Source organism: Argopecten irradians, chromosome 15 (genome assembly GCF_041381155.1).
Source record: "Argopecten irradians isolate NY chromosome 15, Ai_NY, whole genome shotgun sequence".
Lineage (NCBI taxonomy): Eukaryota > Metazoa > Mollusca > Bivalvia > Pectinida > Pectinidae > Argopecten > Argopecten irradians.
Window position 1 is genome coordinate 24,295,978 of NC_091148.1, and position 27,751 is coordinate 24,323,728.

The 27,751-nt window shown below is 35.0% G+C and overlaps 1 protein-coding gene across 1 annotated transcript in view; it reads right to left on the reverse strand.

The window, feature by feature from the left end:
* Nucleotides 1–1,186: 1,186 nt before the first annotated feature.
* The window catches only part of LOC138308697 (replication factor C subunit 1-like), a 40,595-nt gene continuing 14,030 nt past the window's right edge, over nucleotides 1,187–27,751 (reverse strand). The window contains exons 4-23 of the mRNA XM_069249727.1: nucleotides 25,753–25,839; nucleotides 24,934–25,118; nucleotides 22,775–22,855; nucleotides 22,224–22,287; nucleotides 20,365–20,474; nucleotides 19,885–20,085; nucleotides 18,367–18,462; nucleotides 17,538–17,717; nucleotides 16,838–16,951; nucleotides 15,166–15,451; nucleotides 14,197–14,309; nucleotides 13,465–13,576; nucleotides 11,735–11,829; nucleotides 11,250–11,387; nucleotides 10,592–10,786; nucleotides 5,934–6,143; nucleotides 5,224–5,369; nucleotides 4,440–4,653; nucleotides 3,744–3,944; nucleotides 1,187–3,261 (exon numbers count right to left, since the gene is read on the reverse strand). Coding sequence (XP_069105828.1) covers nucleotides 3,166–3,261; nucleotides 3,744–3,944; nucleotides 4,440–4,653; nucleotides 5,224–5,369; nucleotides 5,934–6,143; nucleotides 10,592–10,786; nucleotides 11,250–11,387; nucleotides 11,735–11,829; nucleotides 13,465–13,576; nucleotides 14,197–14,309; nucleotides 15,166–15,451; nucleotides 16,838–16,951; nucleotides 17,538–17,717; nucleotides 18,367–18,462; nucleotides 19,885–20,085; nucleotides 20,365–20,474; nucleotides 22,224–22,287; nucleotides 22,775–22,855; nucleotides 24,934–25,118; nucleotides 25,753–25,839 — 2,924 coding nt within the window. The 3' untranslated portion in view covers nucleotides 1,187–3,165. The remainder of the gene's footprint in view (nucleotides 3,262–3,743; nucleotides 3,945–4,439; nucleotides 4,654–5,223; nucleotides 5,370–5,933; nucleotides 6,144–10,591; nucleotides 10,787–11,249; nucleotides 11,388–11,734; nucleotides 11,830–13,464; nucleotides 13,577–14,196; nucleotides 14,310–15,165; nucleotides 15,452–16,837; nucleotides 16,952–17,537; nucleotides 17,718–18,366; nucleotides 18,463–19,884; nucleotides 20,086–20,364; nucleotides 20,475–22,223; nucleotides 22,288–22,774; nucleotides 22,856–24,933; nucleotides 25,119–25,752; nucleotides 25,840–27,751) is intronic.

Consider the following 27,751-nt stretch of genomic DNA (forward strand, 5'->3'; position numbering starts at 1 on the left):
AATGTTAAGGTATGGAGTCATATGTCCCTCATTTAATTACAGTTTCGACCCAACAAGCACCGTTCCTTCTTTTGACGCCATAATTTTACTTGTCCCGATTTAAATTCATCTGAAGCTATGACATCTGTGCACAGTAGGTTTTTGTCAATTTGATTTCTTTTCCAAATTGATTCATGGCTTTACTTACTCTGTGCAATACTTTTGTGAAAATTAGTTTATAGACTATTTGGTCCTATTAAGCGCCCCCTTTTTTAAAAATGTTATGCGCCCTGTGCACTTATTGGGGCAAATACAGGATATTGTCAAGGTTTTAGTTTGCATTAAAAAATCAAAATCTTGTGGAGATGGCAGTTTATTTGTCAGATTAATCGGTGATGGTCACTAAATTGTCGGATGAATGCTCAACACAAACACTTCTGTTACTGAAGATGAATTCCAGCTATGAAGCTATTCCATGCAAGATCTAACTATGAGATTAGGAGAAACTCTTTTTCACTAAGAGCTACTAAGATATGGAACGATCTACCAGAGAATGTAGTGATGGCGCCAAATATAAACTCCTTCAAAAATGCATTAGATAAACATTGGAAAGAACAAGAACTCTTATACAACTACAAAGCCTTTATACATCATTAATTTATTATTATTACCGGATAAAAATGTATTAACTGTAAACTTTATATTTTGTCTGAGTCTGGTATAGAGGACTTTACATACAAGTCCTGAACCAGAAATAAACTTATCTTATCTTATATCTTATGAATAATATTATTGCATTCGCTATAATTAGCGCCCAGGGTGCTTAATTAAATAACTGTTACAAATGGTAGAAGCTTTATGTAAGTTGTGGACGAAAATAGTCAGCCATATTTTAATTTTTTCTTTATTCATGGTACATTAATCTGTTACAGTAAACTTGGATATGCCTTTTAACCTTTCTGACACATGTCATGATTCCATGTAAAAGCCTCACAAGTTCATGTAATGTGGAATACAATGCGGATGTTAGAGGCATCATATGTTGTAAAACATGGTTAAATCCACGAGATGGGGGCGTTTATACAACTTCAGCCTTTCTCCAGAAAAAGGAAGGGGAGATTACAGGAGGAGGGGCGCTAATTACAGCCAATACGGTATTGGAAAAGTATACTGAAAATTTCACAGAATGCTAATAACACAACAAGTCTTAACAGTTTTCTATAATTTATTGATTTATAAAACATTCTAAGCACTCACACATTGAAAGGGCCCATGAGGCCTGTATTAAAGTCAACAAGGCTTTGTAGAGATACACTACAATCACAACAGGAGTTATCACGTGTGTATAGGGCACACACACCAAAATACTGCTGACATTAAATCCTTTAACCTTCACTCATTTCATTGTAAAAATTTTACTCCGCCAAGTTCTTATCATACTTTCAGATGATATCAAGTTTATTTGTGATGTAAATTGACAATATATGTTATGTTTTTTAAACTAGTCATATCAAAATAAAGACATGTTTACCATGACATTCAATGAGATTTTGACGATTTTAATTGTGAAGTAAATGAATGCTCTAAAAACTGAAAATAAGGAATTTCACCTACATTATTCAATACATTTTCATCTATTGCACAGGAACAGCAGTCACTCTCTCAAATATAGCACTACTATGAGAAGTATACATCTATACTTCAGATTCAACACCTATTCATTCACTTAAAGTGAATAGTCAGGCAAAGAAAACCAGTCTAAATGCGTTCATAGGCCTTCCTAAAGTTCTCACATATTAATACGACGGTCAAGTTCTGCTGATGTTTCCCAGTTCTGACCATTGAAATAAAGAAAAGTTGAAAGCATTGAAAGCGAGGCTGCGTGGAAATGTAACCACGGACATAGTGAGCTGGGAGGACGTTTTAGAATTCCTATACTTTAAACTAATTTCTTTGTACGCAGACAGATCTTCACGAGGGATTTTATTTTTCTATTTCATAAGAAATTATACTGGATACATTCACACCATTTTTACGGACTTTAGCCATCCTTGCCCGACTGTTCACTTTAACCTTAGCTATCAATATTCTGATACACATGCAAAACATACAAAATTTTTTTTTTTTGAAAAGATGATAGACTACCACAATTTTTCAAACACGTAATCCATTCAATCATGGTATACACAAATTTAGATGCAGTTCGAGGCAGCAAGGCAGATTAATCCTTGTCAATTATCTATAATAATGTGATAAGAGCTGGGCATGTGATCTGCACAAACATTTCTTAGTTCAGAAAATTATACCAGCATAATTGCCATGATCCCAATACAGGCGGAGAATATCCATTATCACAATTTGATATGTATTGCCTCTACACTTACTCCGGGGTAATTATCAATTATTATCAATGGTGACTTTTCTTGCATTTTTAACTGATTCAGTCCCTGGGCACTGTTCAGCCTAATTCTATAAACAATGCATCATTTAATTACCAACTAACAATCAGTATGTGTGACCATAATTCTCCTCACTGACTTTAACTCATGTACTTTACTGGTATTGAAGTTAACTTTCAGTTTACATGTATTTACTATTGAAGTTAACTTTCAGTTTACATGTATTTACTATTGAAGTTAACTTTCAGTTTACATGTATTTACTATTGAAGTTAACTTTCAGTTTACATGTATTTACTATTGAAGTTAACTTTCAGTTTACATGTATATATTATGAGGTTAACTTTCAGTTTACATGTATTTACTATTGAAGTTAACTTTCAGTTTACATGTATATACTATTGAAGTTAACTTTCAGTTTACGTGTATTTACTATTGAAGTTAACTTTCAGTTTACATGTATATACTATTGAAGTTAACTTTCAGTTTACGTGTATTTACTATTGAAGTTAACTTTCAGTTTACATGTATATACTATGAGGTTAACTTTCAGTTTACATGTATTTACTATTGAGGTTACAGCTCAATAATACCTTATAGCTCTTTAACCAGAGCACCTGTCAGTATCACTCCATCCCACTTGGCTATCCAGATTCGACAGGTCATCTCCAACAGAACACCAGAGAATTTCAAAATTAAATTCTACTAAGACTTTCTCTGATATAGGCCTTTTACCATTGTTTTCCCATCAGATTATTTATATAGATTCCTATAGAGAACACATTCTGCTAGGACTTTTTCTTGCTAGACTTCCCTTTCCCCTTGCCCTTGGCTGTGGTTTCCTTTGCTTTCTCTTTGCTGGCAGCTGGTTTCTTTTTTGCTTGCTGCAATTAAACATAAGAAATAATTTATCCATGAAATGGACAGAATAACATAGACAATAGACATTACTGCAATAGGGCATTGATCCTTATAAAAGATTTATAATGATTGTTTTTACACTGAAGTCATTTACTTATTCATAGAACAATTTATACTATAGATATCCACTGAAGTGATCCCATGCAGCAGTGACATCAAGACCCTTTTAAAACTAGGTCCATGATAAACACAGTATCGGCGATCACCAGGTGCAATTGACTGATCACCATAACATAGCCATGCCTCATGCTCGCAAACTCATGTGTTTCTATAAAATGCCAGAGCAAAAATCTTAGTACACAATACAAAATCATGTGCAGTTTGATTGATAGCTGAGGATCTGTCAATTACAAAACAAAGACTTATTGGTTTTCGCAGAATTTCCTGGAAATAAATTAGGGACTGACTGGTGCAGACTGATGGACGGTCCTAATTAATTGTTTACCTTTATCATTGTATCTTTCAGTGGATCATCTTTCTCATCATCGCTCTCCTCAGACATGTCTCCCATTCCTTCCTCATCTCCCTCCTCTGGCCCGGCCACGGACGTACCCCCGCCGCCACGTTTTTTCTTCGTGACAACTCCAGTTGAGTAGGGTGTCATGTGTACTTCCTTGTTGTATGTTCTTGTGAAGGCTGATTTGGTCTGTTAACAGGAATATGAAAAATTTATTTTTTTTACACTAGAAATGTCTGTAAAACATAATATCCCAGGTCTCATCTGCTAAAAGCTAACTTTACTAGAAAATCTCAGAATCCACAGTAATTCTGAATTTTTAATACCCCCTTATCCAAATACATAAAGCCCCCACTCCCTACACAAATACCTTAAGTTTTTGTTTTTAGGCTGAAGTCTTTATCCATGTATTCTGACTAATGCATGATGCAAAGGGTATTTTGACAAGTTAGAAATCAATTGAATGTAACTAATTTGGTCAAAAGTGGACTAACCTGCCTGAAGAATAACATATTAGTCATTCCTTAATTATCCACAGAAGACCAAAAAGGGAGAAAACTACTCATCAAAGGGAGATAACTATTTCTGTCCCTTGGTTGAAAGATGTTTTAAGGGGTTATATCATTAAAGGCAAGACTAAAAGGGGGACAACTTTTCATCAAAGGGAGATCACTATAACTATACCTTTGTTGAGAGATGTTTTAAGGGGTCATCACTGTTCGGCCATTTCGACACCTCCAGGATGTTATCAAAATCTTCTTTAATGATGTCGTAATTCTCCATTAGATTGATCACTTCAGGAACACCTTCACTCTCCCGCGTCACCAGGGGACGCGTCAGAGAGTGTCGCATGTAAGGGAGATAATCCATATTGAGACTACGTTTGTCGCCTGATATCCTGTACAATAAGTAGAAGTATTAGCATCAACCTGGTCTATAGAAATCAAGTAAAGAAACTGGAATGATGATCAAAGAAATTTTAATCTACAATTTTCTACAATTATCAACAATTCTATGTTGTCCATAGAGGAAATTTTGATTCAATAGTTTTGATACATTATTCCATACCTTGAAACTATAAAACCATTAGAGGGTGCATGTTATGGTAATCAAACATGGTTACTTCTATCAATGAAAACAAAAAAATTGGCTTCCCACATATTGACATCCTTACGTAAAAAGCTGAAAATCACTTGCATTGTACGAGTGTGGCATAACAGCGCTTCTTGAAAATTTAATGTTCACCATCTTTGTGTGTATTTTTTTATCGGCAAATGAAAAAAAAAAGGTTTTATCAATTTATTGATAAGCCTCGTTCTCAAATCTCGAAACTGAAACACTAACAGAACCCGACTCTGATTCCGCTGGTCTCCTTCAGTAGCAATAGACTAGGGAATGCCTGGAATGCCAAACTAGATCTATAGGTTTTAATAATCACTGGTAGTAATATCTCCCTACCATTACCTACCTAAGTCTCATGTGAGTACGAGTTTCCTGAAGAATTCTTTCCGTTTTACCCCGGGACGAGTTCTGTCCCAGCCACGTAGGGAAAGATACCATTTGAGGAAAGCTGCCACGCATTAATTCTCCAGGAATAACACTAGAATACATAGCCTGGTAACAAATACAACTAGAGGTTAGTTACATAGTATTCTTCTGAACACCTCTTTATTTCAAAGTATTTCAATGGTTCTAGCTAATCTTTATACAAAACTAATATTAAATCAAGCTTTTCAATAACCTCTCCAATTTCAAGACTTAGTGCTTGCATTATCGACAGACTTCAACTATCACTGGATTTAAACTCTCTCTTGAAGTTGGATACTTTAGATATTGATGTAACATCGAAGTCTATATTCCCCAAGGTTTACTTTGTAGTACAGTTAAGCCTATAGTACCTGATCCAGGAGGAACCTGCACCTTCTGTTGCAAAATCTTATAAGTTATTATTAGTTTGATAGTTTTATGCCCTTAAACAAATACAAATTATCCGAGTTGGTCGGAGACTCCATATACCCACCAAGTTCTATAATATTAAGATATGGTATACATTTATCAGTTTGATGGTGCCAGATTTAGCCAAGATATAATACCTGAGTTGGGAGTAGATTCAAAGCCTGCCGTGTCCTGATGTAGAATTGAGTATATATCATTGGTTTGGGTTATTTTATTTCGTACCTGAGTTGGGAGTAGATTCCAAGCCTGCCGCGTCCTGATGGCCTTGTCTACGAGATCTCCATCAGTGATACTGTGAGCCGTCCGAGCCAGGAGGGACAGATGTCTGGCGGTATTCCCTCTACAAAAGGTACAGGATAAAACAATGGCATCTAACACAATGAAATAGTAACAACAAACTCTGACACATGTGTAGGGTTTATGGCAAGTCACCTACTATACACAAAGTTATTTTCTATAAAACAAAAAATTGCTAAACAGAATCGCTTTGAAAAAAAATTCAACTTACAAGTACAAGTGTTTTTACTGTATATCGTGACATTAAACTGCATGGAAAAAGTTGTTGGACAGGAACATACAAAATTATGTGAATATGAGCTGGTTCACAATATCAACTGCTATACTAATACTTCTGAGGGTGCATGTTCAAATTCCTGCCTGGCTATGATTTGTTGCTCCAGTGTTACCCGAGTTATGCCAGCTTATAAACAATCTTTCAGGAGATACAGTAAATGTACTTAATTCGGTGCAATCAAATTCTCAAAATTGATTATGAACATGTTAACATGGCAATACTTTATGCATTTATAGTACTACCTGCACTAACAGATAAGTTCAACCATATAGTAGTGCAAAAGGTTTGGTTTGGAAAGCGTTAAAATAGAATAACTGCAAATATATGTACCTTTACATTAATTTTTACAATTTTCCACAAAGACATCAAACCTTAAGATAAACATTTAATGCCTTATATTATACATTAATTTTTATAATTTTCCACAAAGACATCAAACCTTAGATAAACATTTAATGCCTTATATTATACATTAATTTTTATAATTTTCCACAAAGACATCAAACCTTAGATAAACATTTAATGCCTTATATTATACATTAATTTTTATAATTTTATACCTAAGATAAACATTTAATTTTCCACAAAGACAATACCTTAGATACACATCAAATGCCCTGGAAATAATCACCCATATTATAAACCGATAATAAAATTATAACATACGTTAACTGGCAGGAAGTATAAATATCACAATTTTCTACACCAATATCAACTCATCAAGTTGGAAAAAATAATGCATTATGTATTAAGTCTTTTGATAGATTAAACATTTATACATTATTCCATACAAAACATCAAACCATTAGATAAATGGTATTTAAACATGGTTACTTTATCAATTAAAAAAATTTAAATTGGGTAATACATATTGACATCATTAGATAAAAAAGCCAGAAAATCACTTGATTTGTTTTCCACGAGTGTGGCATAAACAGAAAACATTTAATGAAAATATAATGTTACCATTTTGTAATATTTTTTTATCAAAAACATAAACAAAGGTAAAACGTTTAATGATATTAGATATTTACAGTTATACTAGGGTTCCAAGCATCATAAGATAAACATTTAAACCAGGAAACACTAACAGAACCCGATCATTTGATTCCGCTGGTCTCCATCAAACTAGAGATAGACTAGATAAACATTGGAATGCCAAACTAGATTATACATTAATTTTAATATACACTAACGGTACTAGGTAGATATCATTACTTTACCAGGGTATACCTAATCTCATCAATTAATAAAGTATTTAGTACCAAGTTAAACTTAATTGATTTATATTACTATCATAATAGGTACCACAAGAATCAAACATTTAAACATTAATGTTCTGTAGTATTTTACACAAGCCACGTAGGAAAAGATAAACATTTAAAACCATTAAGGAAAGCTGCCACGCATTAATTCTCAGGAATAACACTAGAAACTATATAGCCTGGTAACAAATACAACTAGAGTTACAGTTACTAGGTAAGATTCAACTAGTATTGAACATTAAACTTATATTTACAGTATTTAACGTGTTTGATCTAAAGGTAACTCTAGGGTATAACATTTAATATATTATATTATAAATAAACTTTTACAAACTCACTAGGTAATTTTAGATAAACATTTAAGGCTATACTTATAGACAGACATTTACCGGGTTTAAATTGTAACTATTCAACTATAATAAACACGGTAATGCTCTATAGAATACATTTAATTTTTATACTTTAGATATTGAAGTAATCAAACTATAATACAATAAGGATCATTTAAACTATACAGCTAACAATGTAACTATACAGTACCTTGATCCAGGATAAACATTTACCAGGCACCTTAATGTTGTTATAAATCTTATAAGTTATTATTAGTTACCAGATAATAATTTTTGCCTATACCTTAACAAATACTAATTTTTCCGATAGGTTTCACGGTATTGACATCAAACCTATAGATAAACATTTATGCCTTAATATTATTGATTAGATAAATATTACAGGGTAATACGTTTTTTTATAGTAAAGACATTAATAAACAATAATAATTATTTAAACGCATATTATACAATTAATTTTACATATTTTCACAAAGACATCAAACCTAACATATAACGTTTAATGCCTTATATTTATACATTAATTTTTATATTTTCATTGGTTTGATTAACATTTAATGCCATACATTAATTTTTGGGAGTAGATTTTCCAAGCCAAATTTTCCAGATTAATACGCGTATGATGGCCTTGTATACGAGATTTCCATACAGTGATATGTGAGCCGTCAAACAGATAAACAGATTTATTGTGGGTATATTATACATTAATTTTTATACAAAGGTACAGGTATAAAACGTTTAATGGCAAACATAACACAAACTTTTAAATATAGTAACTTAAGATAAACATTACATTAATTGTAGGGTTTATGGCACAAAGACATACCTATAACAAAAGTTATTTAATACATTAATTGCTAAACATACCTTTCCACATAAATTTACATGCTTATATATACATTAGATTTAGGGTACAATCGTTTTTAAAGACATAAACCTAACATAAACGTATAATCTTACATTAATTTTTAATTTTCCACAAAGACATAAACAAACCTATTATATTAACAGGGTTTAACATATGCCTTAAACATATTATACACTTAATTTTCATAGGTTTTCCACAAAGACATCAAACCTTAGATAAGGCATTTAAAGCCTTATATTATGATCATTAATTTTTTATAATTTTCCACAAAGAACATCAAACCTAGATAAACATTTAATAGCCTTATATTATACATTAATTTTCATATATTTTCCACAAAAGACATTAATTTTTTACAATTTTCCACAAAGAACATCAAACCTTAGATAAACATTTAATGCCTTATATTATACATTAATTTTTATAATTTTCCACAAAGACATCAAACCTTAGATAAACATTTAATGCCTTATATTATACATTAATTTTTATAATTTTCCACAAAGACATCAAACCTTAGATAAACATTTAATGCCTTATATTATACATTAATTTTTATAATTTTCCACAAAGGACATCAAACCTTAGATATGCATGTAAAGCCTTATATTCCACAAATACATTAATTTTTATAGTTTTGAACACTAATAGACTGGAGTCCGATAACTGTATTCATGAAGAATAGGTCAAAGCATTTTTTGCCTTATATTTACGATACAATTTCCTTACGATAGTTTTCGTCAAAGGACATGGCCCTTGATATAACTTTTTAAACGATATGATATTATTTACATACGTTAATGGCAGTAAGTTTAATCACCAGTTTCCTTCACCAATATCAACTCATCATGTTGGAAAAAATATGCATTATGTATTGTCTTTTGTTTATATTTTTGAATCTTTACTATTAATGTTATTTTTTGCAATAAATTTTAAGATAGGTAATTATACAAGTAACTATACAGCTAACTAGGTAACTATACCGGTAACTAGGTAACTATACAGTTAACTAGGTAACTATACAGCTAACTAGGTAACTATACAGCTAACTAGGTAACTATACAACTAAATAGGAAACTATACACATAACTAGGTAACTATACACATAAATAGGTAACTATACAAGTAACTAGGTAACTATACAGCTAACTAGGTAACTATACAGTTAACTAGGTAACTATACCAGTAACTATACAGCTAACTAGGTAACTATACCGGTAACTAGGTAACTATACAGTTAACTAGGTAACTATCACAGCTAACTAGGTAACTATACAGCTAACTAGGTAACTATACAACTAAATAGGAAACTATACACATAACTAGGTAACTATACACATAAATAGGTAACTATACAAGTAACTAGGTAACTATACAGCTAACTAGGTAACTATACAGCTAACTAGGTAACTATACAACTAACTAGGTAACTATACAGCTAACTAGGTAACTATACAGCTAACTAGGTAACTATACAACTAACTAGGTAACTATACAGCTAACTAGGTAACTATACAACTAACTAGGTAACTATACAGCTAACTAGGTAACTATACAGCTAACTAGGTAACTATACAACTAACTAGGTAACTATACAACTAACTAGGTAACTATACAGCTAACTAGGTAACTATACAACTAACTAGGTAACTATACAGCTAACTAGGTAACTATACAACATAACTAGGTAACTATACACATAACTAGGTAACTATACAAAGTTTACATCGTAAAATGTTTGATACAATGGTCTACACATTCCAATGTAAGAATGTTCAATGACATTTTCTGATAATCCTATTGGCTGTAAGTTCCCTACGCACCATTTTCATGTCCTTCCTAGCCCGATTTGAGTCTGCCTTAGCCTGCTCGTATGTCAGTGATTTGTCTGCGGCTGTCCACATTGACATGTTGTGTATGACCTGACGGACATCGTGGTTAGCTGCCAGAATTATTTCATTGAAAGCAGGAGGTGGAATCTTCAATCCTTCTTTGAACGCTATCGACATCATAGCCGCCTAGAAAAGGAAGATTCTTTTATTTATGGTTTGATGACTTTATAAAATTTTTAAATTATCTAAGCTTAATAAAATTTATATAACATAGTCAGGGCACTAAGATTATGGTTACCATAAAGCAATATTTATAGCAACAGATTAAAAACAGTGTTAAATGGCCACTCTAGAGACCAAGAAAATATGTTTATTATACCAAGCTATCTATACACAGATCATATTGTGGTGATATTGACCATTTGTGACTCTGAGAAAGTGGTTTTACTAAGCAGGTGGTCTTTATAGAGAGGTGGACGTAAAGGCAGGTTTCAATGAATAAGCAAAACTTTCAAGTTAAAACTGGCAAAATTCAGCTTGGATGCGACATCTCTGTCAACCATGACATTCACATGACATAACATAATGATTATATATATCTATAACTGTTACAATGATTTAAACGTTTCATATCTACACCAACACTTACCTTGATCTGTTCTACCCTTGGCCTCTGGAATCGCAGGTCGAAGCAGTAGTTGGACAACGTCCTCATCTTTTGATGGTTTCTGTCGTTACACATGCAGATGATGGGGATTTTAGTTCCTTTGATAAGGCTCACAAGTTCCTATTAAACAGTAAATACATCAGTAATAAGGTCTCAAATCAAAATAAGCAATATCCATAAATGTGGAATTGTCTGTAACATTCATATAATATAACATATTGATTTTATACGACTGTTATAATGATTTTAAGACTCGCAAGTCACCACAATTAATATCTTTAAAGCTAGAAAGTTGAAGATAGATTTGCCCTCATCTTTGGGATTTTATGAAACACAGATGCTTCACAAGATAAAACACCCACTTATGACCAGAAAGGGCAACCGACTCACTAGAAGTACAGTGACTGACACATGTACTTGATAGAAATAACAGCTAGTGAATCCTGTTTAGCCATTTTATCATATACCTGCAGACCACCACGATCTTCATTCCCAGCCATTCCATCTACCTCGTCCATCAATAAGCAATGTTTCTGTCCATGTGATTTTGGTCGGCTAGGTCCTAATTATAAACAAAATTTCATACTCATTAAAGAACATATCGGTTTTTCAACAGACGATGTAGATATGTGTTGTTTTCTTATATTATGATAATCTGATTAACTACTGTTCACTTCTTCATTTTCACATATATATTATTTTGCATCTTCAATACTTACAAAATATTGGCGAATACACAAATACTGGTTCAAGAGCTGTCACTAACAATAGTGCATTTATATACAATTACTTGCATAACATTTTAATTCGCCATCAAGCTCTCATGTGAAATTACACAAAAATTTGCGTCTCTCAACGAAAATACAATGCTTTGCAGTATATCCTTACTAACTTCAATGAAAAGCATGCTTGTATCATTTATTCACATACTTCCATGTTCACTCCCCATATTAAGGCACCATCAAAAAAAAGGCAGTCCTCATCAGAAGTGAAATCAAACCGACAAGAAGATGTGACATATCCATGTAATCTATACGTGTCTCGTTGCCCAAACAGACAAGAAGATGTGACATACCCATGTAATCTACGTATAAGTGTCTCGTTGCCCAAACAGACAAGAAGATGTGACATACCCATGTAATCTATAAGTGTCTCGTTGCCCAAACAGACAAGATGTGACATACCCATGTAATCTATAAGTGTCTCGTTGCCCAAACAGACAAGATGTGACATACCCATGTAATCTATAAGTGTCTCGTTGCCCAAACAAACAAGAAGATGTGACATACCCATGTAATCTATAAGTGTCTCATTGCCCAACAGACAATATGTGACATACCCATGTAATCGATAAATGTCTCGTTGCCCAAACAAACAAGAAGATGTGACATACCCATGTAATCTATAAGTGTCTCGTTGCCCAAACAAACAAGAAGATGTGACATACTCATGTAATCTATAAGTGTCTCGTTGTCCAAACAAACAAGAAGATGTGACATACCCATGTAATCTATAAGTGTCTCGTTGCCCAAACAAACAAGAAGATGTGACATACTCATGTAATCTATAAGTGTCTCGTTGTCCAAACAGACAAGAAGATGTGAAATACCCATGTAATCTATAAGTGTCTTGTTGCCCAAACAGACAAGAAGATGTGACATACCCATGTAATCTATAAGTGTCTTGTTGCCCAAACAGACAAGAAGATGTGTGACATACCCATGTAATCTATAAGTGTCTCGTTGCCCAAACAGACAAGAAGATGTGACATACCCATGTAATCTATAAGTGTCTCGTTGCCCAAACAGACAAGAAGATGTGACATACCCATGTAATCTATAAAGTGTCTCGTTGCCCAAACAAACAAGAAGATGTGACATACCCATGTAATATATAAGTGTCTCGTTGCCCAAACAGACAAGAAGATGTGACATACCCATGTAATCTATAAGTGTCTTGTTGCCCAAACAGACAAGAAGATGTGACATACCCATGTAATATATAAGTGTCTCGTTGTCCAAACAGACAAGAAGATGTGACATACCCATGTAATCTATAAGTGTCTCGTTGCCCAAACAGACAAGATGTGACATACCCATGTAATCTATAAGTGTCTCGTTGCCCAAACAGACAAGATGTGACATACCCATGTAATCTATAAGTGTCTCGTTGCCCAAACAGACAAGATGTGACATACCCATGTAATCTATAAGTGTCTCGTTGCCCAAAGCCAGAGCTACCTCGTGTTGTAGACTTTTCTTTGAGCGAGTGTCTGATGCATTTAACTCCACAAAAGAAAAACCAGCTTCCTGCAATATTAAAATCAAACATAATAATAATTGTTTGCATTTTTATATCATTTATTTTGATGTTATTTACCAAACATTTCAGGGCTTTTAGACTAATGTGATAAAAGTGTGCGTGAAGTAAATATCGTTCAAGCAGTTTGAAATTTTGTATAAGGGGTTGCAATCTCTAAACTCTTCATGGATGTTTTACTTATCAAACTACCTCAGAATTTATTTTTTGATTCTATTCAAATCCTAATAATAATTTAGCATTATCACGTTGTATGCATAACTTAAACAGACGCTTTGATAGGTTTGATTTGATGAATGTCCTGTAGTAATGTCCAGGGTCATTTACAGACATGCTAGGTTTATGGGTGGAATACAGCCAGAACACTCAGAGAAAGACCACTAAACAGAAGTCAGTACCTGGCAACTGACCCATTTGGGATTACAACTGGACCCAGAGGTAGAGAGCTTGTGGTAATGTATATGTTGGAACATCTTAACCAATCTGCTACCATGGCCCGCTGAACAGTCTTTTAAAGTTTTGTAAGAAGCAAAATGAAATACACATGGTAAAAAATAACCAAATAAGGGATGATATCAATTTGTATGATTGGAGACAAACATGGACTAACCTTACACACTAGCGTAGCTGTAGTTGTCTTCCCTATACCAGGAGGACCAGACAGTAGGGCCGGCAGTAGGGCCGCCTTCAACCCAGCACCATCGTCCTTCCCAAAGAACCTCCCTGTAAAGTCATAACATAGGCCTCATATAATCACAAAAGTTAATTCTCCATTTAATATGGGCTTCAAACTTCTGGTTTATGCATTTCAAATGTTAAATCAATGTATTTTGTTTATTTTGTTACTCTCTGGTGCAAGATAATTCACTTTTTAGTTGTTGGCTGCCATCAAAGAACTAGGGTAACACTAAAATTCTTTTACTTCACAGACGTCAACTTTAACGTACCTTAATCATTAGATCCATTTTAATTCCTTCAGAAAAACTTATAATCCATTATGGCCCTCATAGTATTGTCTTGTAACGGGATAGTGCCCGATCTTCTGCTGAGGTTATGATCAGTATTCTAACATGTGACATACTAATTTCCTTTCGGCCAAACAAAATTAATTCTTAAGTTTTTCAGGCCCCGCCCATCGACATTTACCCCCCGCACCAACGTTTTTTATGCGCCATAACTAAAAATTAAAATCGAGACCGTCGCATCGAATGCACCCCAAATTTCCATTCGAACTCGCCCGAAATTTCCATTCGAAAACGCACCCGGAAATTGGCTCCAATTTTAGTATGCATCTTTCATTTCCGGTAAAAAAATGGCTGCCGATGTCAGCATTTGCTCAAAACGGAATGTTTCCTCCCAGGATTATGTGTATTTTCAACTGGTTTTCTTTGGATATAATGACGATTGAGATATTTAAAAGCTGTTCTTCTTAAAGACTGAGTAAGAATTTACATTTTCTACGTGTTTTCATTGATTTTTCATGTCCTTCAAGTGAGAAAAAAATAAAATGTTATCTGCCGCATTGGTTTTCAGAGAAATAAAAAATAAAAAATATTCCCGCCGCTCATCATTAACATACCTTGTGGTTTAACCCCTGCGGCGTCGTTTTTGTGCCAGTTTGTCAGCCAATGGAGAAGCTTCTTTGCATTGCTCTTATCACCTTGTTGTCCAATCAACTGCTTCAGACCGACTGGCTTGTACTTATCGACCCACATCAACACCGGCTCGTCCTTCCCTTCCTCTGTCTTCTTCACAGGAGAGGCGGAGGTGGAGCTGGACGATGGAGTTGACACGGATGTTCGCCTCTCAAACTCTGCCAGCTTACTGACAGACCCAGCCTTAGGAGTCTGTGGTTTGGACTTTTCCTGAAGAAACAAGTATACACAAACATTGTATGTAATTACATGCTAACATCTTGTATGACAAATGTTCTGAAGGTCACAAAGAACAAGTATACACAAACATTGTACAGATGTATATAATTACATGCTAACATCTTTTATCGCACCTCGGACAGAAATGTCCTCAAATGATTGGCAGAGAGCCGTCACGTGGTGACCCCCTAACACTTTATAGGGGGTCAGTTAATTTTGTTATGGTGCAATATGGCGGCTCTCCCCTAGCTTCAAAATTTAAACACATTCTCTTCAACTTATTATGCCATTTTATTACCGTGAAAATATATATAACTTGCTAATTTCGTAAAATTAACTAAAATCGTTTTAATACTTCAAATTAAATTAAATGCATTTTTTTTAAATACGAGTACTTCAAATTAAATTGGTGTTGTATAGAGGTTACATATATTTTTGTAGGCCTACTCTGCACATAGGAATGCCAAAATTATTGTTGATTTATGAATTATTCAGTATTATTCTGCTGGTTCCTTATACAGTATATTTGCAGATTACGGAAAGAAATACATAAACAAATATGTAGCCTAGGCCATTTTTTAAAGGCGACGATTGTTTGTTAATTGTTATCATTCGCCAGCATTGTTCAAGTTTGATTTCAGATTTTTTACCAAACAAATGGGAAACAAATAAATGGTCCTTGATGCGATAAATTCGTTATATAGTCAGTTACTGACCCCCTATAAAGGCATAGAGGGTCAGTAAGATTTATAGGAGGCTACACCCTCACCCCCTATAAATCTTACTAACCCTCTATGCCTTTATAGGGGGTCAGTAACTGACTATATAACTAATAGTATGACAAATGTTCTTAAGGTCATAAAGTTTTGAAAGATTAATCCCCCATTTGTGATTTTTTTTAGGTACACCTATGGCCGAATAAATTAAGGCCCATTCCCTCCAGAAATTTTGCTGTATAACATGCAAAATCAAATTGATGTTGGAAATGTTGGAGAATTTGCTTCTAAATTTATTTTATATTATCAAATACAAGTATGACCTTTTACCCTTAAACATTAACAGACACTGAACATATTACAAGGAATATTTGGTAGCTTACATGTAAAGTATAACATTGGTTTGTTTATTTTTACGTCCTATTAACAGCCAGGGTCATGTAAGGACGTGCCAGGTTTGTTGGTGGAGGAAAGCCGGAGTACCCTGAGAAAAACCACCGGCCAACGGTCAGTACCTGGCAACTGCCCCACATGGGATTCGAACCCGCTTCCTAGAGGTGGAGGGCTTGTGGTAATATGTCGGGGCATCTTAACCACTCGGCCACCATGGCCCCTAAAGTATAAGTGTGGTAAAATATAACAAACAAGCAGGTGATCGTACCTTTTTGGCTGACTTCTCGGCTTCTATTTCATACTTGGATCTCTTCCCAGGTTTGGTTTTAATAAGCTCCAGAAGACCATCCTCATCCAGTATAACCGTGCCAAAGCCTCGGGCCTAATCACAGCAATGAAGAATATAGATTTTAAATCCTGGCTTCAAGCTTGCTCATAAAAATATTACTTAACTTTCAACTATTATTTACTTGAGGCCAGATGCATCTGTCATTTAGCGGATTATTCAAAATAAGTATAATTAAATTTATCGTGAACAATTTTGACAGGATTACTACAAAAATACTTTAAATCATACAATGTGTTCAGTTTAATGCAGTTTGACTAGACTGTATTCATGGCGATTCTTACTGAAATATGCACTTCATGATAGACCATATTGATTTCTGTAGAAAACATACCAGTAAACAAACTTTCTTTCGCAGCTATTAAATTTATATTTTGAAAACATGTTTGCGGAGATTGACTTGCTGATTTTAAAATGAAATGGGGATATCTATTAATACATTAAAACAAGGTTTTTTTTACATTCACGGATATAAACCTTAATTTACTGTGATCGTGAAATTCGTAAAATTAAATTGCACACAGAAATAAGTAGATCTACATGTAGTATCACAATAGTAACAAAATGAGCCTTTCATACCGCTCCGATTTATATTTATCCAGAAAATAACTTTGATTCCTACCTTTTGTAGTTTACTCTCCCCACTGTCCCTCCCAGCTACCAGGTAGTTTGTTTTCTTGCTGACAGTTGAGGTAACCTTGCCACCATATTTCTCTACCATTCGCTTCAGGTCGTCACGGTCAAATGACTCGGACACTCCAGTTAAGACAAAGGTCAAGCCTTCCAAACAGTTTTCTCCACCCTAGAAAGGCCAAAATTTAAAAGTGAAAATGTAGGTCACAGTGTCACAGTCACCTTATTTAGAGTATGACAAATTAACTCACCTAGATGTTGTGCAAGTTCAGGAGATCAATCCCATAAAAAATATTTATCTTCATTTACATTTTTATAAGGTCAAAATGTAAAGGTCATAGTCCTGTGGGTGATCGGGTGGTGGAGTAATTAGCCACTCACCTTTCATCTAGCCGGCCTGAGTTTGATCCCTGGCACGGACGTGAGAGGTCTCTAAACCGATCACATGGTTTTCTCCCACACTAGGAGGCCTTGCACGCTTTCATTCGGCCCATCGAAAGTGATTTTTATAAGCAATATTACTTGTTTCGCAATCGATGTAAAATAAATAAAGTTTATAGATATTGTTAAAGCGCTGAGACCTAATCACCATAAACAACATACTGTTTTACCTTCATCAGGTTATAAACCAATAGAGGTGGTTTCTAAATATTACGTTCCAGTGACCAGCTAATTAGGCACTAAATCTAAATAAAAGTTTTATTTTTTGATGTAGGTTAAAGGTCAAGGTATCTAGAACAACTGACATGACAACCTTATGAATTTTATCCTGTTTTTATAACTACATTTTGCGAATGAAAATATACATCTAAACAAACCTCTGGTATCTCCTTAGCTCCAAGAGACCTTGGTCCTTCTCTCGTCAGATATGACCGATAGGACGTCTTACTGGCCAGCTCTGGCACGTCTGGGGACTGTAACCATAGAAACAATGGAGTCAGATATGTACACTGTTACCATAGCAACTAACTCTTGTATGGTTAGTGAAACAATCACAACATTTAGATCAAATAGGTGGACTATAGCCAGGTTAAGTACCAATCATGGCATGGGACATTGAAAGTCAAACTTGTAGACCTTATCTAAAATATCTATTAGTAATATGCCTTGATATTCATACATAGGATAAGATATCCACCTACATTTCATGTTATTTGGTATATCTGTCAGAGTGCAATTCAAACTGAAAATTCAAAGGAAAGAATCCATGTTTTATAATAATAATTTGTACAGTGGAACCTCCCGAAACCGATCATGGTCGGTGCATATAATTTCGGCCGGTTTAGAGAGGGTTCGGTTTGGAGAAGTGAACCGAATACCGATCATCACGATCCGGATTTAATCGATCGGAAGTCGTTTTTTACATAAGTGCACCGCATGTGTGCCTAGTGTTCGTTAAAAACCGACCAATATTGATTGTTAATGTGATGGTTATCACAAAAGAGAGAATCATGCGTTTAAAAGGAATGGATTACAGCAAACTTGACTTTGTTACCGCTTATAAACGTAGTTTAGTTAGTTAGTTGCGTGAATGTTCTTGGGGATGTTCTCGTCTGCAACCTACGACCGATCGCTTCCGGTTACGTCAAGAATCAAATTATATGGTCTAATTACACGATGATCAGTCGATGCCGGTCATTATATGACATAGTCATTTTCTAAAACAATACATGGCTTCGGCTTCTTCATACAGATAATTTACGTTATCCGACAACTACATATGTAAATAAAAAAAAAACGTGTGATTTGAATACGAAACTTTCTCTTTATTACTAGCTCTGCTTGTTTTCCTACAGTAAACAAACCGCGTGCACAGGGTAGACCTTCGTTAGATATCTAAATAATTGGCATTATTAAATAATTACACCACCATCTCGGGTATAATCACTGTGTACCTATAGCCTTCCCATCGGTATACATGCCCAAGGACATGGCATGCAACAACTATGGTACAGGTATGTGTGTATTTCACGGTCGGTTGATCAGACCTCAATGCAATCTATCGGTGTCGCTCAGGTAAGGCCGGTTTTCAGAAGTGTATTTTAGTTACATTTGACTATTCCGATCTCAAAATCGGTCCGGTATTCGGAATTGGGAGGGATCGGTTTTGGGAAGTTTTATATACTATTAATAAAGAGGAATTCATTCCGTACATGACATCCATGTTCGGTTTCTAGAGGTGATCAGTTTTGAGAAGGTTCGGTTTTGGGAGGTTCCAATTTGTATATAAAATTCAAATCTTTGATGACTGCTCTTGATTTTCTGCTTTTTTGAAACACAGTATTTTGTAAAGATAACAATTTTTGTTGATGGATCACTGTAGTATATGAACTTACAGTTTTAGAAGTTCCAGGTGTAGAAGGGCTTGTTTTTGATGGTTTCCCAGGAGAGACTTTAGGAGTTTGTGCCTTCTCACTCTTAAATGGCGATGTCTTCTTTGGACTAGCATCTTTCTGGGGTGATGTCCTCTTGGGTGTAAACTGGACAGGACTGGCTTTCTTAGGAGACACTTTTACTGGGCTGGATTTCTTGGCAACCTGCGAATATTAATTTAGGAGTATTTTTTTTATGTTTGTTACTTGCATGGGACTGACGAGGAATGGATGTGAATCTTTTTAGTTGTCAGAAAAGATCTATTTAGAAGACACAATACAATCGGTAATCTTCACAAGTATATTTTTGCAATTTCGCTGAACATTGATGTGGTCCAAAAAGTTTGTCCACAGAAGTTGTGTTGGTTTATTGAAAAGTTTTTTTCAATCAATATAGAACCAATGAACAATTTCTAGCTAAACTTAAGTTAAACAATACTGTACCTGTTTCGGCTCTGGAGTTTCTGGAACTAGAACTTTTTTTTCTTCCTTTACCTTTAACGTTTCTTTTGAATATTCTTTTGCTTTAGCTGCCAATTTGCTGGAAAGTTTCCCTGAAATCAAGCATATTAACATCAATTGATTGATACTATCAAAATAAACTTGGAAAGAATTTCCCTTACATTCTTAAGTTCAAGTTTATGTTGAATGGTTGTTTTTGTAGGTTTTTCACAGTATGTTTTCCGTTTTTACCCCATCTTGTATCACTTGATGGTGTTTATCACCACAAACATAGCATGAAAAATATAAGGTTATCTGTTAACAAGAGGCCCAAAAGGCCTTGACAGTCTACTGAGTGCTGCTATAGAAAGAGCATTGCAAAGTTAGTTTAAATCTGTAAAAACTAAAAAGTATTCATGAATAAGAAAAAACTTTAAAGTTGAACCTTCGAATTAGAATTTTTATTTTCTGTTTTTCATTTTGATAGTTAGTGTATTATGTTACCAAACCTTATGCTCTAAATTCCAATTTGCTTTGCCAACGTTAAACAATAAAACCAAACTAGAAGTCAGTCAGTGTCAGTGATTTTATAAATTTCACTTTTTAATCTATGAAGTTTATTTGGTTTCATCAAACCTGTGAATTCAGAAGATTTTAGCCATTTTAGCAATTTTTACCCATTTTGGTCCCGCCCCTCTGGTCCCTGGGGGTCAGCCAGGACCAATATGGATATGTGGTTAAAATTCTATTTCAGGATAATAATTCTAACCCAGTTTGTCTCAATTCCCATTAAAACTAAGCAAATAATGTTTATTAAATGTGTTTTTCCTATATAAACTATAATAAATTTGACTCCCTCCCCAGGGGAAAATCTGAGATCCCAGGGCCATGAAATTCCCACATTGTGTTAAGGGCCTTAAGACCTTTCAATATATGAAGAGTATTTGGTTCCATCAAATCTGTGAATTCAGAAGGAAGATTTTTGAAAAGTTAGCAAATTTGACCCCTTTTGGCCCCTCCCCTCTGGCCCCTGGCGGTCGCCAGGACATAGATGAATATACTTTCTCGGTCTGATAATTCTTACCCAGTTTGACTAATTTCCTATGAAAAAAAAAGAAAATAACATTTATAAATGTGTTTTTCCTATATTAACTATAGTAAACTTGACCCCTCCCTAGGGGGAAACATGAGACCCAAGGTCATATAATTCAGAAGAAGATTTTTGAAGTTTTAGCCTATTTGACCCCTTTTGGCCCCGTCCCTAAGGCCCCTGGGAGTCAGTCTTTGAAAATTTGTTAATAGGATTCAATGGCCAATTCATAGGGATAATTCTGATAACATTTGACTAATTTTCTATTATAACTGACCGAATAATGCTCCAAGATGTGTTTTCACCATATAATATACAGTAAACTTAACCCCCTCCCCAGGGGGAAACCTAAGACCCCAGGGTCATATAATTCACAATTTTTGTAGAGGGCCTTGAGACCTTTCTATCCATGAAGAGTATTTGATTCTACCACATCTGTAAGTGGAGAAGAAGATTTTTGAAATTTTAGTCAATTTTACCCCCTCTCACAGCCCCCTGGGGGGTGGGGGTCATATAATTCACAATTTTGATTAGCCTTGTGTCTTAGAAGGTTTGTGCAAAATTTCATTGAAATTGCTTCAAAGGTTTTTGAAAAGAAGTCGAAAATGTAAATTGTTTACGAACACACGGACGTCTTCATCTCAGGTGACCTAAAAACTGCACTGCACCATCGTGGCGAAAAATAATACATTACATCAAACTTTTTATTTAAAACCTTGTTTGTATTATAGTACAAGGATTTGTTTTATAAAACAGTAAATTTGCCACTAACCTGATGGACTTGGAGTATCTGATGTAGTAGTCTTGCTTGGTGAAGTCTCACTGGAAAGGCGTGGCTGGAATATATCATACATAACAGGTTAGACAAATGTAACAAAGGTATAGCGCTGTGTAGATTCTGATTGCAGAGTCAAAATACCTGATGAAATGCTTGCCCAATTCTTCAAAATACTTTTTCATATTCTTTAAGTTTTTCAAAGGTTTCTTTGAAACTTTACTTTACCGTTCATTCTTACTACTACTATCAATTTTATTTTCTGAAAATGTATTCACCGACACCTGTCTTGAATTAAAATATGTCTTTAATGTGAAACTATTCTTCTTGTGAGTATGAAATCCTATCCTCAAAAATTTGGGAAAAAACTCATCAATCTACAGTACAAATTGTGTAAACCAAATGTCACCAGGACCAGTCTATTTAGCTGGTATGGCCAGGTTTTGGATTAAAGAAGGAAAATACCCTACAATTACACTGGATTACACAAGAATCTGGGCTGGTTTTGACAAGTTATCTTTGTTGATAAATATTGATCAGACTCTCACCTTTTTGCTTTTCTGTGCATTGTCTAACTGAGCAAGAGTTTTCTCAAAATCATCATCGTCATGAATCTCTTCATCTTCCTCCTTATTAAACAAATCAAGTTATGTTTTAAAATACAAGCGACACTTTGATAATATCTTATTATTATATGATTATTTTGGAAAACATTGAATTACATGAGTGCTAGGATATTTTAATTTATCAATTACTATTGTAAAATATGTGTGACACTTTAATAAATATTGTACAATGTTTTTTTGTTTTTTTTATTTGATGATTAAAAAAATGTAATTATAATTTTATAATAAATAATATAAAAAATGTTAGTGAGTGCTTGAACTTAATTAACAAAACTGCAGTATATCTAATGATATATCTTATTATAGGTACGAGTGTAAAAATTCCTGGTTGAAAAGTTACCCGAGTTGGTGTTAGAGTTTGAAACAGACTATAACTAAACTTCAAAGGGTTCCCTACATAAACACCTCCCATTGTATTAACCAGAGTTGGTGTTCAGGGAATGAGCCATACCATTAGTCCCAAGACAAATATGATATCATCATTCTGCCTCCTAATACTACTACAATGTATGCATGACATATATGTCTCTATAAGCTCCCCATACATGTAAACAATTTAGTTGATATGACTACATAAATCCCTAAAACCAAATTTTCTACCAGATAAAACAAATGATCTGATTGGTCAACCTGACACAAGGAATGTGATTGCAAAATGTTTCCTTATTGTTCCCTATCTAAGACTATCATTACTATATCTAAAATTAATCTATTCATAAGCTTTACAAATCCGTCGAATAGTGTCCAACAATACCACCTTCGAACTTCAGTGCGAAGAGATGAAATATGCCACATTCTCTCTAGAGGATACAAATCGCATCTGATCGACCAAGAAATCGACAAGGTCCGCGCCCTAGACAGAGCCAATCTTCTCATATACCATACCAGAACTGCCACTCAACGTGTTCCCTGTGTGGTAACATTCCATCCTAACTTACCACATCTCCCTTCTATCCTTAGGTACCACTGGAAAATCATTGAGTCATCAACAAAACTTAGGCGTATTTCCACAGAGCCACCGCTACTAGCCTACTGCAGACCAAAAAATGTAAAAGACCTTGTAGTGAGTAGCAAACTTCCTCCTCTTGCTCTTTCTGCACAAACGGGTTCATTCAAGACATGCAACAATAAACGGTGCATGATGCGTCCATACACAGCATCCACAGACACATTTGAATGTGCTATCAACAACAAAGCATACAACATCCGACAGAACCTGACGTTCAAATCCAGCAATGTCATCTACCTCCTCTCGTGTAGGAAATGCACAATGCAATACGTTGGGGAAACCTGTGGTCCACTCAACGTCACAATCAACAATCACTGCTGGTCTATCAAACAGAACAAACCTGACTATCTGGTTGCCAGACATTTCAACTTACCCATCCATAGTTGGAAAGACATGCGAGTGATTGCAATTGAGCACTGTTCCTACTGGACACAAACCAAGCGTCCATCGAGAGAGAGATTCTGGATTACCTATCTACAGACCCGCTATCCAAGGGCATTAACGAACGTTAAATATATATATTTTGCAAATTGACATCGATTGATCACTCACTTTTCAATTGCTAATACCTACTTCCAGCATTTTCCTGTTCTTTTCTACGCTTTTATTGTCCTTTGCATGTGCTGCTTTGCAAAAGGCGATTAAATTTAGGACTTTGTTCCTCTGCACACACATCGAGGAGATAGGCCACTAAATTTACATCCTATACAAATGAGCACTTCATATCACACATTTCATTTCATACGTGGCATGCTCTCCAGCCACCGCTCATATTGTAGCATTCTGCCGTACTGCATGGCAACTTTTAGTTTTTGGTAGATCCGGCCTTCGGCTGCCACTTGCCGAAGGGTTAATTGCACTGTTAAATATTTGTCTTCTTTCATTGTCCCGTTTTACTGTTCGTGTAATATTATGTAATCGTATTCGTTTTGTGTGTCTTGATAAAGGGGCAGATCACCTTGAAAATTTGACAATTTGTTTGTCCACACGGTTAGAATTACTTCTTTTTCCCATAAAATTAACCTTGTGTATATAAATATAACATATCTAAGTACTATTCCATCTCACTTACTAGTTTCCGTTTTAAGACGACAGTTTTTCTGTCAGAGCGCTGAACGGAACTGCTGCCAAAGAAGTCAGACACATTAACTGGAGTCTTTGTCTCCGCCTTTTTCGTTTCTGCCTTGGGTTTAACTTTTTGTGGACTTGGTGTCTTCACAAAAGAATCCAAGGTGGATTTCTTAGGAGACTCATCATCTGAAACAAATCGGTTAAACATTGAGGATCAGAAGTAAGATATAACAAGTAATCTTCATTAGGATGGGAATGTACGAGGGTCCCTATACAGGCGTGACCCTTTCAAAACAACAAACTAGACCATGATATTAACTGTTTCCAATAACCCATATATACCATTTTTGATTAAAAGTCAAAGATTGTTAGAGGTCTCAGAGGCCATCTCTGATGATTTCTGAGGAAAAATTCAAGCTTCTTTATGTATAGGCCACTTGGTTTTTTTTAAGAAATCATTAGAAGCATATTGGGGTTTCAGGAAGCCATAACAACGTGGGTAAAGTACCAAAGATTAGTCTCACCTTCTAGTAATTATATAATTGCAACATAAATTTTGTGACATCATAATCACCAGAAGGTAGGACTAACCAATGGCAAGTTGTACTTTTCCCATGTTGTTTTGGTATCTCACAACACCAGGTATTACATATGGACAGAAAGACAGACAGTTATTATAGTATAATGGGAATACCAAATATCTGAGGCAGAACCCTAGTAACAATTGATGGCGTCAGAATCTCCATGAGGAGCATTTTTCCTTGTTCTTTTATTACACCATGCCTTTATTACATAACCAGTTGCCACACCTAATACTCACCTGAATCATCCATGAACACAATGCCTGTTTTCTTTTTCTCATTATGACTCTTGGATGTTTTTTTTGGAATGGGTTCTTCATCCGAATCTTTAAATTCAAATATAAACATTCATGTTTACTCAAAAATACTCCAAGGAGGCATGAAAAATGTATTATCAAATAATTAGGAAGTTATTTCATTTTTAAATATCATAGGATGGTGTAATGTACTTTATTTTGATATCTATGAGATATTGCCTCATCAGTGCAAATAGCATAACAACCAGGGCTGTTTTCGTTTATTCAGAACAACTGGTTTGACAGTGGCTTGTTAAAGTAAATATTTCAAGTATAAATCCTGACGGACCTGTAGTTTTTGATACAGTCCTATTAGGGTTTTGTCAAGGCTCATCTGAAAGCATTATAAAAGCAACAGGTCCGTCTTTAATTCATAAACGAGCAACTAGCTAGGTCCAACCAGTCAAGCCATAAAAAACCAGCCAAGGTACATTTTTATTAGTCTTAATATATAAATGAAAAAGATTTTTGACAGATATTCTCCTAAATACTAGTACCAACTGTAATATGATAGAGAGCATAATCAACCTGATTAAAAATTATGTCATTTTTTACAACTGTGACCCAATATTCCATCAATACATTCCCACTAACCTGATTCTATAATGTGCGCCTTCTTGCCTCCTTTTCTGTGACCTGATATTCCATCAATACATTTCCCACTAACCTGATTCTATAATGTGGTGCCTTCTTGCCTCCTTTTCTGTGACCTGATATTCCATCAATACATTTCCAACTAACCTGATTCTATAATGTGTGCCTTCTTGCCTCCTTTTCTGTGACCTGATATTCCATCAATACATTTCCCACTAACCTGATTCTATAATGTGTGTGCCTTCTTGCCTCCTTTTCTGTGACCTGATATTCCATCAATACATTTCCCACTAACCTGATTCTATAATGTGTGCCTTCTTGCCTCCTTTTCTGTGACCTGATATTCCATCATACATTTCCCACTAACCTGATTCTATAATGTGTGCCTTCTTGCCTCCTTTTCTGTGACCTGATATTCCATTAATACATTTCCCACTAACCTGATTCTATAATGTGTGCCTTCTTGCCTCCTTTTCTGTGACCTGATATTCCATCAATACATTTCACTAACCTGATTCTATAATGTGTGCCTTCTTGCCTCCTTTTCTGTGACCTGATATTCCATCAATACATTTCCCACTAACCTGATTCTATAATGTGTGCCTTCTTGCCTCCTTTTCTGTGACCCAATATTCCATCAATACATTTCCCACTAACCTGATTCTATAATGTGTGCCTTCTTGCCTCCTTTTCTGTGACCTATATTCCATCAATACATTTCCCACTAACCTGATTCTATAATGTGGCCTTCTTGCCTCCTTTTCTGTGACCCGATATTCCATCAATACATTCCCACTAACCTGATTCTATAATGTGCGCCTTCTTGCCTCCTTTTCTGTGACCCAATATTCCATCAATACATTTCCCACTAACCTGATTCTATAATGTGCGCCTTCTTGCCTCCTTTTCTGTGACCCGATATTCCATCAATACATTTCCCACTAACCTGATTCTATAATGTGCGCCTTCTTGCCTCCTTTTCTGTGACCTGATATTCCATCAATACATTTCCCACTAACCTGATTCTATAATGTGTGCCTTCTTGCCTCCTTTTCTGTGACCCAATATTCCATCAATACATTTCCCACTAACCTGATTCTATAATGTGCGCCTTCTTGCCTCCTTTTCTGTGACCCAATATTCCATCAATACATTTCCCACTAACCTGATTCTATAATGTGTGCCTTCTTGCCTCCTTTTCTGTGACCTGATATTCCATCAATACATTTCCCACTAACCTGATTCTATAATGTGCGCCTTCTTGCCTCCTTTTCTGTGACCTGATATTCCATCAATACATTTCCCACTAACCTGATTCTATAATGTGCGCCTTCTTGCCTCCTTTTCT